The sequence below is a fragment of the Fistularia commersonii genome, chromosome 12 (genome assembly GCF_037954325.1).
Source record: "Fistularia commersonii isolate RoL2024-O1a breed Wild chromosome 12, RoL_Fcom_v1.0, whole genome shotgun sequence".
In the NCBI taxonomy this organism is placed as follows: Eukaryota; Metazoa; Chordata; class Actinopteri; order Syngnathiformes; family Fistulariidae; genus Fistularia; species Fistularia commersonii.
In genome coordinates this window covers 9,945,591-9,960,614 of record NC_141295.1, presented here as the reverse complement: position 1 = coordinate 9,960,614, position 15,024 = coordinate 9,945,591, and the positions used below count along the sequence as shown (strand labels likewise).

Sequence of the window (15,024 nt, the reverse complement as noted above, 5' to 3'; positions counted from 1 at the left end):
AGATCTTCCAGGTTTTGCATTAAAACTGCTATTTGTTGGAAAATCACTCCAAATGTAACTTTATTTTATAGTTTAAATACATATTAGAATGCCCCGGTTCTAATGCAGTTGCGAAATTACCTGTAACAGTTATGTGATCATTGCATGGGACATGTTAGCATTCAAAGTTATTTATTTACATAAACCAGTGAGAAAAGGATTAGTTGCTTAAATCAGCTGTTGTGGGTCATGTAGAAAATATCAGTTTCAAAAATGTACTGATGAAGTTAGATACATATATACACTGAACCCTTTTTGAATTACCTATTAAAATCTGTGAAAACAAAACAAAAAAAAATTCAGGCCATTTTTTTTTTAGCTAGCACTGTGGTTAGCTTTTACGGTTTTCTTTAAATGGTGGTAATTTGGCAAAATCTTCATCAGGAAGTCAAGCTGAAGAGTTTGAGGCTGTGAAGATGAAAGATAAAAACAACAATAAGCAAAAGATAGTGCCACTGACTTTCACATTCTTTTTGCACTCAAACATGACCAGAAGAGGAATGGAAACAACTAAAGATACTTGAAATACAAACAAGTATTGTTGAATACTACTTTGAGTGAAGTAGGAACTCTAATGTATAGTATACCAAATGTATTTTGCCCCCTACAATACTTTGCATTGATGACTTTTAAAGGTAAGTTTTAATGAATGTATGCAGAACCAGTAACAAAATAAAATAGCTCAAAATAAAAGACATGCTACCTATATTTTTCTTCTGGATCACGTTTGCTGACAAAATAATGTACCTGTGGTCTCTCTGTCTGAACCCTCCTCATACATCCAGAGCCATAGATGACTGTGTTTTCAGGTATGACCTCACAGGTGTTCACCTGGCAGAAGGCCCCGATGATACAGCCACCAGTGAGGATCACATTCCTTCCAACATCAGCTAGGAAAAAGAGCATAGATTATTACTTCGTTGAAGGTCTGATCTTCCTGTCATTATCAAGATGTTAGATATGAAAGCCTCACCTTTTGATTCTATAACATTGTTGTCTCCAATTTTCAAGGCTTGTGACACTGGATTGTCAGTTAAAGCAAAAATAGGCTGTGACAGCTGAAAACATTAACATGGCTGTGGAATTAAAGGACTTGGGCAAATCAAAAGGATACCACAACCAACTTCAAACACATTGTTGATACCAATGGTCATTGTCTTTGGCTCCACTTCTGCATCTGGTGTGATATTCTCTGGGTAACTGATTGAAAAAAACAACAACGTGAAATATACTAAAACTTAAATATATTTTAGGGAAACTGAAATCTTCTACCTGTTTATGATGACAGCTTGCTCCTCGATCAAATTGCCCTCCCCGATCACAATAGGTCCCGCCTCTGCAATGATACGAGCTTTGGGATGGACCACTGTCCTGGGGCCTGAGTGAGAAAGTGGAGACGAGTCATTGACCGACAAGTATACTGGATACGAACAAATCGGTGAAACCTAGAGGAAAGCTGTTGATATTCCTGCTTTGTAAATCATGACGAACAATACGTAAAAGTGACGGAATGCCAAACACCTTACCAATAGTAACATCTCCCCTGATTTCACTTTCAACACACACTACGGCTCCAGCGGCTATCTTAACACTGCAAAAGAAAGAGGCTTTAGAGTTTGCTAAGAATATCTTAGTAAACACTTCTAGCTAGCCACCGGAAGTGAGTTTAAACCACCTTCAAGTTAACTTCATTTGAGCGTTGTAAATCTTAAGAAGTTTAAAAATAATGAATGAGCCATCTTTCGATGTCACATCGGATCAAACATTTAAATTACCTTTTTTGGGCGTTTTGTTTGTCAGCCATTGTGATACACGTACTGTTTGCTGCGCCGCCGTTTACCCTCTCGATTATCGATTTGTAATCCTCTTTGTCATTAATGCGCATGCGTCTGTCAGGGGCGGGCCAACGTATATGGATGCTCACGAGATCACTTGACTGTAGTAGTTAGTGACGAAAAAACAATCATAAAATCTCCACATCGTAGGAAATGTCAACGCACCATATGTGATTTGTTTAATAATTTCCTTAATATTGTGCAAAGTGATATTATGTCGGCAAGATACAGTTCAACTAAGATGCCTTTGGTTGTTTAACAAAGTAAACCGAAAACAGCATCAACATGGTAATATCAAGCACTATGACATTGACAAGATTCAATAAAAGGGAACGCTGATAGTGTACTTACCCTCCTCTCCCCTTTCGTCAATACGACCAAGAATCGGAAGGGGACATTTTAATGGCAATTACGCACATAAACAAAAACACAGGCGGTCCATCTGCAGTTGGTAAGGCGACCGGGATAAGTCAAGACGAAAAGACACAGCAGAGGAATTATGAGATGTTTTATCTCACTTGCGTCGCGGTGGTCATAGCCGCTTTTGTGGCACAGCTGAAAGCCGAAACATCTGCGCGTAAGTAAGCCATGCTACCGATTCTAAAGTAAGACAACCGGGAGCCCAAACTGGGATTCCGTTGAGAAGCTAGGTCGGCTAACAGGCTAACGTCCACGAAACAAGAGTTACCGTTGTCACCCTCTCGTGTATTTTAATTCATCCCGAGCAATAAAAATAAGATAATATAAGACTTTTCGTATTCCCTACGTCACGTTGAATAAACATTTTGAAATGAAAGTAGGGCACGGTTAGCGTCGAGCTGAGCTCACACTATTCGCTAGCTTAAATAAAAGGTGTCTGACATTTAAAAGGAAAATTAGCTTCCGGCCTTTAAACTTCCCCCGCCGGGATCTTTTTATGGATTAATTCAGCATGTGACCAAGGGAATCTGCAGTCGGCCACAACTTCTGCTTTCTCACATGCTTTTTTTTCCGAGCCAGAAACTCGAGCCTGAAGCTCAATTTCTTGTTTCTGGGGAGCGGTTTCCTCGCATTTTGCACTATTTATCCTGTTTTTTTTCCTCGGTGAACGCTAACATCAACCGTTGCTTTTAGGTAAGATAACATTAGCACTTTGTCCTCTTTAAGGCGATTCAAGCAAATGATCCCCGGTGTGATCTTATTTTTTTTAGGAATTTTGGTAACATCATTGTGTCAACGAAGAAGTGTGGCATTGAGTACATTTGCATTTCGTTATAGTAAGATCTTGTGTAATCTATTTAACGACCGTACAAAATAGTTGGGTGTGGTGAGCTACAGAAGCAAAAAAATAAAAATAGATTATATTTTTTCCTTTTTTATGATGTTAAATTGTCGGATGGGTGATTCTAAGTTGTATATAAGTAATATTTATTTACATTTCTCACTACAGCTGTCTTGGCTCATCATGAGCACACGATCCTAAAGATGGACGATGCATTGCTCACAGTTTACAATGACCTGGATACTGAGTTGGCTGTGTCCTGGGTGTCAGAGCACTGCTACCAGGTAACACACACACACACACACACACACACACACACACACACACACACACACACACACACACACACACACACACACACACACACAGAGCAGATGTCTGACTGGCCCCTGGAATGTCCCTCATCTATATTCTATATACTTGTTTTTCTTTGTGTTTAGTGTTTGCACCAGCAGCTTGGAGTGGTTCCTGTGGGACATAGTCCAGGTCAACCAAGTTCAGGGCAGTTCACTGTGAACACACAGCATGAAATTACGGTACAGGTCAACAGTACCAACATCAGCTTAGATCTCTGCAAGTAAGTCAAAGAACATTCATGAAAAAGTGCTGCGTGCAACAAAAAAACATGTCTATGAGTTTATGCATTGAAGTGCAATATGAATTTGGGAGCTACCACGATTCTGTTTTACTTGTGCTATCAACACTCTTGTTTTTAATGAAACTTAAATAAATATCCCCAGCTAGAAATATATCTTTTGAAAAAAGTGAGGTGAATATTTATCTTGATTAAAGAGTGAAGGTTTTACTCTTGACAGCAAAATTAGAATTTCATATTACAGGGAAACATTTCCAGACTGTGAATCGTAAATTATTCTGACAAGAGGATACAGTTTAACTGTCTTGCCATGTGGTTCACTAATTGTCTTTGTCCCCTGCAGTGTTACGTTTCACTTTGGGGAGCAGGGGAATTACTCTCTGTGGGTGAAAAATTTAAATGACTCATCTGTGGTCAACTGCTCCATCGTGACAGATGCAGAACCTGTCAACAGCTACATTCGTGAGTCTGTCACATATAAACATATTGTGGGGGTGAAGGACTTGAAAAGTATTCACAAACAGTTGTGGGCACGAGTACAAATCACAAATCTTCTTCCTCATTCCTGGTCCTTTACAGCAATCCTGATCGCCTTCCTTGTCTTCGCTGCACTGGCCTTAATCCATAGCATTGGAAGAGCACTGTTAAGGTACATTTTCTTCATTCCTCTTTTCCCAACTGATTTGCTTAGTTTAATTGAAGTTGAAATACAATGATGCCGCTCTTCAAACTCTGTCTTCACTGACTGAGGCTGATTGTTTTCTTGCTACTGAAGCTGTTTTCACCAATCAGAATGTGTGAGCATGCTGAAATTAAATGACAGCTTATAACTTGGTATTCATTTCCTGTCCAGACTTGATGTTGTGAGGGGTATTCTCTATCGAATTGGTGGAACACTGGAGACAGAGATGCTCATTAACTCTGTGAGTATTTGTGCAGAGGACATCCTGGCATCAGAGCTTAGCTTTTCATGAACTAAGGATCATCACACCATGATGTGTTATCATGGATTTTTAAGAAAATCTGTTTTTTGTTTGGTTTTTTTTTTGTCAAATATTGTGATTAATAACTACACTTTCATCGCCAGGATGTATTTAACTTTTATGAATGTATTTAACATTACGTGCATCTAATTTATCTGACTTCAAGTCTTAAAAATTAGCAAGTAATGCTCAAATGCTCAAGATCAATCCAGGCATATTTCCCTAAGTATTTATTTTCTTTAAAACATGAAACATGAAATATCAAAAATAGACAAAAAGTCCCTTGAATTTACATAAGTGACATAAAAAACAGCAGCAAATACCTTGATTTTGACAAAGTAACTATTGTTATTGGGAGTAAGACATGTGATAAATATATTCATTGTTCATGTTGCTTGGTCTTAGTTCCATCCAGCTGTAATCTAGCCATACCCAGTAAGCCTTTTTCTTTTTTAGCAAGGTTTAAACTGTATGTGTAGTTTTAAATTCAAATGTCCCATCATAACCATGTGTTTTTAGTTTAGATTTTGAAATGCTTTGGAACTCAGCTTTTGAAAGAGTGGCATCACTGAAATGTGATATTTATAGTACATTGGACTTCATTCATTAACCGGCACAAATTAATTAGCTTTTTCACATGCCGTTGAGCTTAAAGAGGCAGACATAGTGTAAATGCTTTCTGCAAAGAAAAAAAAAGAAAAAGAATTCTGATTTGACATGACGGTTTCTGTTAATATATTTTCTTCCTGTTAATTCAGTTGCATTCGTAAATGACATATATTCAACACTTTATGTAAAACTACCACATTTTGATTTTGCACTATATTGGACTGTACAGTGTACAGAAGACTGCATTCTCAAGTGAATTCTTTTAATTCTCAACTTAACTTCGGCTCTTTAGGAACTGGGCTCCCCTGGCAGGACTGTGGCACCTGTCACCGAAAATATCCTCCCACCCCCACCTAGCCCCATTAGAAGGCTGCGATCTCTGGATACATTCAGAGGGTAAACTTATTTTCAGTCTGATCTAGCAAATCCTGATCAAGTATGCGGTCTGATCAATGGTAATACTATGTCATGGGGTTTTCCCTGCCCTTATGAATCCCCATAAGGAACATTTCTTTTATTTCAAACAGATTGCTCCATTTTATAATTAAGTACTTGTCATTTTCACTTCACATCCTCCTCACAGTATCTCCCTTGTCATCATGGTGTTTGTTAACTACGGAGGTGGAAGATACTGGTTTTTCAGACACGAGAGCTGGAATGGTGAGCTTTACCTAGTTTTTCTTTTTTTTTTTTTCCAATCATGTCATGACCGCTCCTCTGCGTTCATTTTAAAACACCTGTGCTTCTCCTGTTCCAGGCCTTACAGTTGCAGATCTGGTTTTTCCCTGGTAAGCTCACTTCACAGGTTCTCCAAGAGAAATGTTTCAGTACATATTTTTAGTTTAACTGACTTAAAATTTGCAGCACTATTTATATATTGTGCATTTATAAAATAATGTTTTATGAAGCCTACTAAATATGTGGTTATATACATAGTTATATGAATATATGGCAGGAATAGGAATACTATTCATATAGTCTATGTTTTGAATCTACAGAAAGATGCTCATCTTTGTCACATTTAATCACACACCTCATTCTGAATGGAGCAGATATCCAGTCCTTTACAGAAACTGACCCAGGCACAAAAAACATTTTTGACATGGTTGAATCTGATGGCTAAAACAGCAAGGGGGTAAACTGAAGCCCTGTAATACAACAACGTCTAACACAGTTAATTTCACTTAACAGCAAGCTCCTGCTCCAAGACCATTCAAATGATGGTGATACATGCAATATCAAAACTTGATAAGTAATTCAATAGTGTGCTCACTATTTCTATATGATTTTTTCACACAACACGAGTGCAGAGGAGTGAATAAGACTTCTTTCCATGATATTCTCATCATCAACAAATCATATATGACACTGAAAAATTTAACAATGGCAGAAGTTAGCATCATCTAGTCATTTACATAATATTATGTAAGCAAACAAGTCAGTGGCCATTTCTGTGTATAGAATTGCATCTATGATCACTGCACAAGCCTGCTGTCAGACGCATGGAGAGCAGTTAAAAACAGCAGCAATGCCATTGGTTGCCACCAGCCCTTTCTCCCCTTACCCGTGTACATGCATGCTGAACATTGGACAAAGTTTGGAAATGATGTCACTTAAGCATTTGTTGCTCTTGATAAACTTCTAAACCAGGGGCGGGCAAACTACGGCCCGCAGGGCACATCCGGCCTGTTGGTCTTTTTAATCCGGCCAGCTAAAGATTGGTACACAATTCATACTTGATGTGAACAATTGAAGGTCTGGATCAATGAATGTGGGAACTCAAACAGGAGATTATTTAATTTTTGGAGCTACTTGAAAACACTTGAGAATTTTCCTGCGCCGAATGACACAGATTGGCTTTGGGATTTAGACTTTACTGTGGACACATGAATGAGCAGGACGTGAAGCTACAAGGGAAAAACGATTTGTGCATGAAATGCAAGCAAATGTCAGAGCCTTCAAAACCAAGCTGGTTTTCTTTTCAATGCAAATGTCAAGACGGGTATGATGTGTACAGTTAACAAATGCGTTTTTTTTAATATGTATCGAATCTTGTGGTGACCCGGTCCGTCTGTCAAATTTCAAAAGTCAATGCGGCCCCTGAGCCAAAAAGTTTGCCCACCCCTGTTCTAAACCGACCCAGATATCTCGGGATGAAAATACATCAATACGTTTTGTTCTCCCATCCAAACCCTTTTTTATTCTGATCTAGCAGCCAATAATTCATGTGATACATTTTTCAATGCCTAAAGGTGTTTGTGATATTGTAGTTTAAGTGCAGTATTCTTGAATAATGTGGTATTATTTTGGAGCATCCTGATGGTAAATTCCCATCATCCCATTCTTCTCTGTCACCCATTGCTAGATAGAAAGAAAGAAAGAATATATATTTATGTTTCCGTAATTACAAGATGAGGATGATGTACTAGCATACATATCTTGGTTAAGTTTGATTTTACAGTAAATAAAGTTAGTATAGGAAGCAGGTACAGATGCTGTTTATAAATCAATTAATTTTGCACATCATAACAGTCCTGGAAGTGATCCCTAATTTCTCCTTTTCTAGGTTTGTGTTTATAATGGGGACATCCATTGCCCTGTCAATCAACTCCCTTTTGCGCTCAGGCTCTACTCGCTGCTCACTGCTGAAGAAAGTTGTGTGGAGGAGCTTGCAGCTCTTCCTCATTGGTGTCTTCATCATTAATCCTAATTACTGCCAAGGGCCATGTGAGTACAAATCGAATTTTTGTTTAATCTTTTAAACATTTAGATACTTGACAGACATCAGTTTAAGAATGCGTAATTTTAGGTGTGTATAAACAATAAATGCTTAGCCTTTTTTAGTCACATTCTAGTCTTTATATACATCATCATCCTCTGTTCTCCTATTTCAATACAGTAACCTGGGAAAACTTACGGATCCCGGGCGTGTTGCAGCGACTTGCCTGCTCCTACCTTGTTGTAGCCTGCCTGGATCTTTTAGTTGCAAGAGGTCACCTTATCACCACAACAATGGTCAGTGATCAACTTTGTTTGAACACCTACATTTGCCTCAGTCTTTACATTTCAATCAAGGTTTAATTATCCTAAAGCAGCATTGCCGTACCTACCATAGATAAGTGGATTTCTAATCTTGTAATGTTTCTGTCCTCTTTTCCTAGGACTCATCATCCCATTTTCTTGATGTCTTGTTATACTGGCCATCCTGGCTGTGTGTGCTCATGTTAGAAGTCATCTGGCTCTCACTAACTTTTGCACTGCCTGTGCCCGACTGTCCAACGTGAGTCAAAATATTTGCATTTTGTACTAACGAATATGACCATCAATTGTAAGACAGTTTTAAAAAACAATTTATATATACATATCTTACATACATATCACACTGCTATTTATCTTGTTTTATAAGAAATCAGCTCACTGGCCTTGGTTTTTATGAGCAAGTTTTGCTTTTTGTTGAACTTTTTATAAATGACCATGTCAGTAACTACACACTTCCATAGTGCACAAACTAAAACCCATCCGTACGGCCGATATGTCTTCTCACTTTAATTATTCTTGCTTCATTATTTGACCAGGGGCTATCTAGGTCCTGGTGGAATTGGGGACATGGGCTTATATGCCAATTGCACCGGTGGAGCAGCTGGCTTGATTGATCGCTGGCTGCTTGGAGAAAAACACATCTACCAGACTCCTGCAGTACGGGTTAGTAACTGGCAAAACAGCCAGAGCATACCAATAGTTAAAAGTTATTTCTTAAAATAATTTAGAATGTTACTTGAGATAGATTGATATGCCTTGCTTATTGGCACATACAAACTTTCAAATTGCCATTAGACCAATTTAATAAGATACAAGGATGGATGGTGTAGTTAACATATCAATTTGTATTTAAATATAGGTCATTTATGCAACACACATGCCATTTGATCCAGAGGGCATTCTTGGTACCATCAACTCTATCCTCATGGCTTTTCTTGGATTACAGGTCTGTCAAAATATATATACACATACACACACATATATGTGTGTGTGTGTATGCATGTATACACACACACATTTTGATACATACCAGATATTATTAATAAAGGAAAATCATAGATTAATCAAATGTTTTGCCTTATGCATCCCAAGGCAGGGAAGATCTTCATGCACTACAGAGATATCCCGACAGGCATTATGTCAAGGTTCCTCATGTGGGGTCTCGCATTGGTAGGTTCACAATTTCAGCTTCTCGCAGGATAAAAAAAAAATTACACACAGCCATATGTTGTCATACTCTTTCAGTCAGTCCTTTAGAATGAACCAGAACAGTTATTTTCTTTCTTGGAGAAATAAAGTCTCTCTTTATCCACAGGGCATCATCTCAGCAGCTCTGACGAAGTGCTCCAGAGACCAGGGATTCATTCCTGTCAACAAAAGCCTATGGTTACATTTGCATTTTCCAATCACATTTTTTCATGAACTATTATTAGTCATAAGCCTTCAAATGACCTGTTTATATAACTTCAAAAAAATAGTTTTTTATGAGAACTTACTTTCTGGCTTAAGGGTTGGAAATTGAAGGTGCAACCTTTTTTCCTGAAAAGACAGGAAAATAGGGTTACTTATAAGAGTGGAGGTAGTAGCATGCAGGTAGACCACATCTTGTATAGACGAGGTACCCTGAAAGAGATCAGTGACAGCAAAGTAGCTGTAGGTGAGATTGTGGCGAAACAGCAGAGGATGGTGGTTTGTAGGATGACTGGTGACAAGGAAGATCAACGGACAAAGGCAGAGCAGAGGATAAAGTGGTGGAAACTGAAAAGGGAGAAGTGTTGTATGGTTTTCAGGGAGGAGTTGAGAAAGGCTCTGGGTGGTCAGGAGAGCTTCCAAATGATTGGATAACTGCTAGCTAATGTTATCAGGGAGGCAGGTAGGAGAGTACTTGGTGTATCATATAGAAGGAAAGTAGATATGGAGACTCGATGGTGGAATGAGGAAGTGCAGGAATACAGGGAGATACAGCGTAAGATAAAGCTAGAGGTAGCGAAGGCAAAACAAAAGGTGCACGATGACTTGCATGCTCGGTTGGACAGTAAGGAGGGGGAGAATGATCTATACAAGTTGGCGAAACAGAGATAAAGATTGAAAGGATGTACAGTAGGTCTGGGTGATTAAGGATAGATAGGGAAATTTATTGACAGATGCTAGAAGTTTTGTGTGCTTGTTAATAGAAACTTTGAACTGTTAACATTTTTCACATACATTTTAGTTTCCTGAATATGAAGAAATTAAGTTTGTATTGAAATATGAACAAAAAGAGGAACTTCTAACATTTCTGCTTATGCTTTTATCTCCAACTCCTAGGTCTCTATCCTACGTGACAACACTCGCCTGCTTTGCTTTTGTGCTGTTAGTGCTGGTGTACTACACAGTAGATGTTAAGAAATGGTGGTCTGGAGCCCCTTTCTTCTACCCTGGTGAGCACTTTTTCGTTTTTTGAGTGCATATTCTTATATTTTGAATTTGAAAGCTAAACCTGGATGAACAGCCCAACTTCATTGAATGTTAATGCTGGGTGGAGGTAGGGGGAGGTTGATCAATTGATACAAGGGATGTGTTTCAGTGGTAATGGAAAAAGATCCACCGAGAAATTGATGCTTTACAGAAATCACACCACTTCCAATCCTCCGCAATAGATAAGATAATTTGTGCCACATTATACCCTCAGATATGTGTGAACTAAGGAAGAGTTGATTCTCAATCGAGAAACAATAAATGAATGAAACAAATGTGCAGTGGGAAGAACAACTATTTGATACACTGCTGATTTTTCAGTGTTTCACACTTTCAAAGCATGCCATTTTTATCATATGTACTCTTCAACCGTGAGTGATGGAATCTAAAACACATTGTGTGATTTTTAAGTAATTAATTTGCTTTATAGTGCATGACAAGTATTTAATCACCTACCAACCAGTAAGAATTGCATCTCTCAAGGACCTATTAGTTCTTCTTTAAGAAGCCCTCCTGTTCTCCGCTCATTACCTGTATTAATATCAAAACTCCAACCTCTCCACAATGGCCAAGACCACAGAACTGTGTAAGGACATCAGGGATAAAATTGTCAACCTGCACAGAGGCAAGCAGCTTGGTGAGAAGGCAGCAACTGTTTGCAAAATTATCAGAAAATGGAAGGAGTTCAACATGACGTCAGTCTCCCTCAGTCTGGGGCTCCATGCAAGACCTCATCTCGCGGGGCACCTGAAGAGAGCTGGGACCACAGTCTCCAAGAAATCCATTAGTAATACACTACGCTGTCATGGATTATTATCCTGCAGCACACGCAAGGTCCCCTGCTCAAGCCAACACATCTCCAGGCCCGTCTGAAGTTTTCCAATGACCATCTAGATGATCCAGAGAAGGAATGGAAGAAGATCATTTGGTCTGATGAGACAAAAATAAACCTTTTTGGTCGAAACTCCACTTGATGTGTTTGGAGGAAGACGGATGAGTACAACCCCAAGAACACAATAACAACCTTGATGCATGGAGGTGGAAACATCATTCTTTGAGGATGCTTTTCTGTAAAGGGGACGATTGCTCCGTATTTAGGGGAGGATGGATGGGGCCATGTATCTTGGCCAACAACCTCCTTCCTTTAGTAAGAGCCTTTAAGATGGGTCATGGCTGGGTCTTCTAGCATGAAAATGACCCGAAACACACAGCCAGGGCAACTAAGGGGTGGCTCCGTAAGAAGCCTCTCAAGGTCCTGGAGTGGCCGAGCCAGTCTCCAGATCTGAACCCAATAGAAAATCATTGGAGGGACCTTAATCTCCATATTGCCCAGCAACTGAAGATCTGCATGGAGGAGTGGGCCAAAATCCCTGCTGCAGTGTGTTCAAACCTCGTCAAGAACATCAGGAAACATCTTATCTCTGCAATTCCCAACAAAGATTTCTCTACCAAATATTACGTTCTGTTTTTCTGATGTATCAAATACTTATGTCATGCAGTAAAAAGGCTAATTAATTCCTTAAAAATAATACAATGTGTTTTTCTGGATTTTTGTTTTAGATTCCGTCCATTGAAGAGTACCTATGATTAAAAATTACAGACCTCTACATGCTTTGCAAGTGGGAAAAGCTGAAAAATCAGCAGTATATCAAAAACTTGTTCCCCACTATGAACGTGCATATAAGAAAATATTTTATGGAAAAGAAACAAAAGGCTGTTGTGTATCTTAAGAATTACAAACATATGTACTCCCTTCTTGTGCCGCAGTAACTGCAACTGACTGGAGAATTCGTGTAATAGTCTACTTAATCTATTGACCAAAATCCACTTACTTGTAGTGGATGGAGAAATGCACAAATTTGCACTTGTTTCTGGTGATTATTTTATGATTTCTTCCAAGTTCAGTCAAACTCACTCCACATGAAAGGGCTACTACAGTCACTGTCATGCACATATAAAAAAACACAGCTACGTACTTTAAGCAACCTTCATCATAATGAAGCTGCTTTTTTCTTTTGGTCAAAGCTTCATTCAGTGAAATTTTACTTTGTGCACTTTTTAAACTGCTGCTTAAACTAACATTGACACTTGGTATTCATAACATCTGGATCAAAGATATTGCACGCATTTGTGTAGGTTGACAAATTACAGAACATTTGATTTATTTTCATATCTTGTTTCAGGAGAATACCATATTTAAATACTTGCATACGTAACTAACTGATGTATGTAAAAGTTTTTGAAAAGACTTTCTTTCACATTCTCTCATCATAGTGCAGCCTGAAATTTTACACTTTATTGGTCAATTGTTCATTGTCTTTGCACCAAAATAAGTTTTGTTGGAATTTTGAAGTTGCTGACGGCAATGTAAAGTGGTGATTTTTGTGAAAATCTATCCATAACCTTTGCCGGTCTAACATTTTGTCTGTAAAATCAGGCATGAATTCCATCCTTGTGTATGTGGGCCATGAAGTCTTTGAGGAGTACTTCCCCTTCCGCTGGAGAATGGTCAACTCTCAATCCCACGCTGAGCACCTCACCCAAAACCTTGTGGCTACTTCCTGTTGGGTTTTCATATCCTATGTACTCTACAAGAAAAAGATTTTCTGGAAAATTTAGATGTGGATTCCCTCAATTTCTAGTCCTTCTGCATACCATAGTGAATAATATTGTTTACATAAGAATTGCTGGATGCTGTTTTTTTAATCAGGAAACACTTAGAGCATTAAAATCAAGAAGCTGTTTTGTTTTTGGCATAAAGTTGAATCCCTCCTGAGTGTAATTTTCTATTGCTTTTAATATTTTTTGCCATTTAATAAGTCTGTTAGCAATAATGGACTTTTCAAAAATATTTAAAAGGAAGATTTACTGAAACTGCTCATAAATGTGAACAGATTCAGTAACAGCTCACTCAAGAATGAGTCCTGAATGGGTACTGAGAAACAAAAACTGTCCCTTTTGCTTCACTGGTTACAGTTTTTGTGTTTCAAGACTGGTTTTACTTCTTGATTTTATACCACTGTGTTGAGCGGCAGGTTGTGGTTTTACAAGTGCTTGTTGGCTTCCTTTTTGTGTAACACCTACCGACATCTTCAGTACCATTCATTACTTTGAAAGATATTGTTTTTCACATTTGTTTATTTCATTATTTGTACCTGGTTATTTGTTTGTTTTGTAATACTGGCTCACTGATGGCCATATAAGAGCCAGTGATATATGCTGAAGAGAAACTAACACTAATGACTCGGGAATTCAAATTATTTTCTCTGCTCTGCTCAAGATAAGGGTTTTAAGAATGCATGGAGACTGAATGTATATGTACAGTTTGGGAAAATACGGATAACAAAAGCAATATTTCATCCATCTATCCTGTAACCAAGATAATCGAGGTACTGGTATTTTGGATTATTTGCTGATCTGAAAGACATGAGCTTTAAGTTGTGCAATTTTCTGTTTCCACTGAATATTAATGCTTGGACTGTGATGCTATGTGTTACAAAGCATTAACCACCCCCCCACCCCCCACACAAAAAAAAAGACATTACCACGAAAAACCCAAAGGATACTTTATTTTGAATTAAGTGAAATGTTAAGCTTGAGCCTAAATTAGGCCTTCAAAAGTTACTAAACTTTTGAAGATTTTGTCAAATGTTTTTATGTAAACAAAATTATAAATTGCCAAAAGTTTGCTTCATTTGTTAGCATTGGTTCGCAATACTATGCTAAATATTGTACATTTAAATATTTGAATGTTTCTCCATCTCTGGAAGGATTACGGCTTTTAAAGGGCACAATTGTTAATGTCAGACAAAAACCAACTTGTTTCCTGTCAAGGACTTTTTTGCATCAAGTACTGTTGTTATTGATAGTATTCATATGGGCAAACTTGTATACACACATATTTTCATATCCATCTTTTGGAAATACATTTATATAATAAAACTATTGGAAACATGTTTTCTGTTTAAACTTTTATACAAGAAATGTATGCAGTTTCCAGCAAATATGAATAATTTATACACTATAGATAGTCGTAAAGGCACACTTCTTTTTTTATAATTTATTCAGTTTAAAGCCCGAAGCCGGGTTCCGTGCTTCAACACAGAAGAGGGATTGACTTTATTGCCCAACGCGGCGTGGGAATCGAGTTTCACTCGTAAGGATTCCTCAACATCTCGCGATATCTGCGAGCACAATTCATATGTG

At 38.1% G+C, this 15,024-nt stretch overlaps 2 protein-coding genes across 4 annotated transcripts; one reads left to right on the top strand and one right to left on the bottom strand.

Moving 5' to 3' along the window:
- Positions 1-154: 154 nt before the first annotated feature.
- Positions 155-2,360, bottom strand: LOC147228749 (dynactin subunit 6-like). The gene is made up of 8 exons (XM_086156949.1): positions 2,226-2,360; positions 1,815-1,975; positions 1,566-1,630; positions 1,312-1,417; positions 1,154-1,239; positions 1,013-1,060; positions 787-929; positions 155-447 (listed from the first exon to the last, which is right to left on the bottom strand). The coding sequence occupies exons 2-8, from the start codon at positions 1,922-1,924 to the stop codon at positions 355-357; spliced, it is 651 nt and encodes a 216-aa protein (XP_086013075.1). The 5' UTR covers positions 1,925-1,975; positions 2,226-2,360; the 3' UTR covers positions 155-354.
- hgsnat (heparan-alpha-glucosaminide N-acetyltransferase) lies at positions 2,097-13,592 on the top strand. Of its 3 annotated transcripts, XM_086156944.1 has the most exons (19): positions 2,097-2,162; positions 2,257-2,451; positions 3,304-3,419; positions 3,576-3,712; positions 4,074-4,192; positions 4,310-4,379; positions 4,584-4,653; positions 5,615-5,718; positions 5,906-5,982; positions 6,080-6,110; positions 7,889-8,049; positions 8,222-8,337; positions 8,484-8,602; positions 8,898-9,024; positions 9,221-9,307; positions 9,454-9,531; positions 9,677-9,747; positions 10,669-10,781; positions 13,256-13,592. In XM_086156944.1, exons 2-19 carry the CDS (start codon positions 2,277-2,279, stop codon positions 13,435-13,437), a joined length of 1,953 nt encoding a protein of 650 aa, XP_086013070.1. In that variant the 5' UTR covers positions 2,097-2,162; positions 2,257-2,276; the 3' UTR covers positions 13,438-13,592. The 3 variants fall into 3 exon arrangements, with proteins under 3 accessions (XP_086013070.1, XP_086013069.1, XP_086013072.1); XM_086156943.1 differs by lacking the exon at positions 2,097-2,162 and having other exon boundaries at positions 2,184-2,451; XM_086156946.1 differs by lacking the exons at positions 2,097-2,162; positions 2,257-2,451 and adding an exon at positions 2,857-2,987.
- Positions 13,593-15,024: the final 1,432 nt, after the last annotated feature.

Bases quoted from the DNA above. Each gene is read 5' to 3' on its own strand.
- LOC147228749 (XM_086156949.1), bottom strand. From the start codon at position 1,924: ATGCGCATTAATGACAAAGAGGATTACAAATCGATAATCGAGAGGGTA. The intron at 1,418-1,565 runs GTAAGGTGTTTG...TTTCTCACTCAG, and splicing joins CAGGGGAGATGTTACTATTG to GCCCCAGGACAGTGGTCCAT. The intron at 1,061-1,153 runs GTATCCTTTTGA...CTGACAATCCAG, and splicing joins TGTGTTTGAAGTTGGTTGTG to TGTCACAAGCCTTGAAAATT.
- hgsnat (XM_086156944.1), top strand. From the start codon at position 2,277: ATGGCAATTACGCACATAAACAAAAACACAGGCGGTCCATCTGCAGTT. The intron at 4,654-5,614 runs GTGAGTATTTGT...TCGGCTCTTTAG, and splicing joins CAGAGATGCTCATTAACTCT to GAACTGGGCTCCCCTGGCAG. The intron at 6,111-7,888 runs GTAAGCTCACTT...CTCCTTTTCTAG, and splicing joins GCAGATCTGGTTTTTCCCTG to GTTTGTGTTTATAATGGGGA.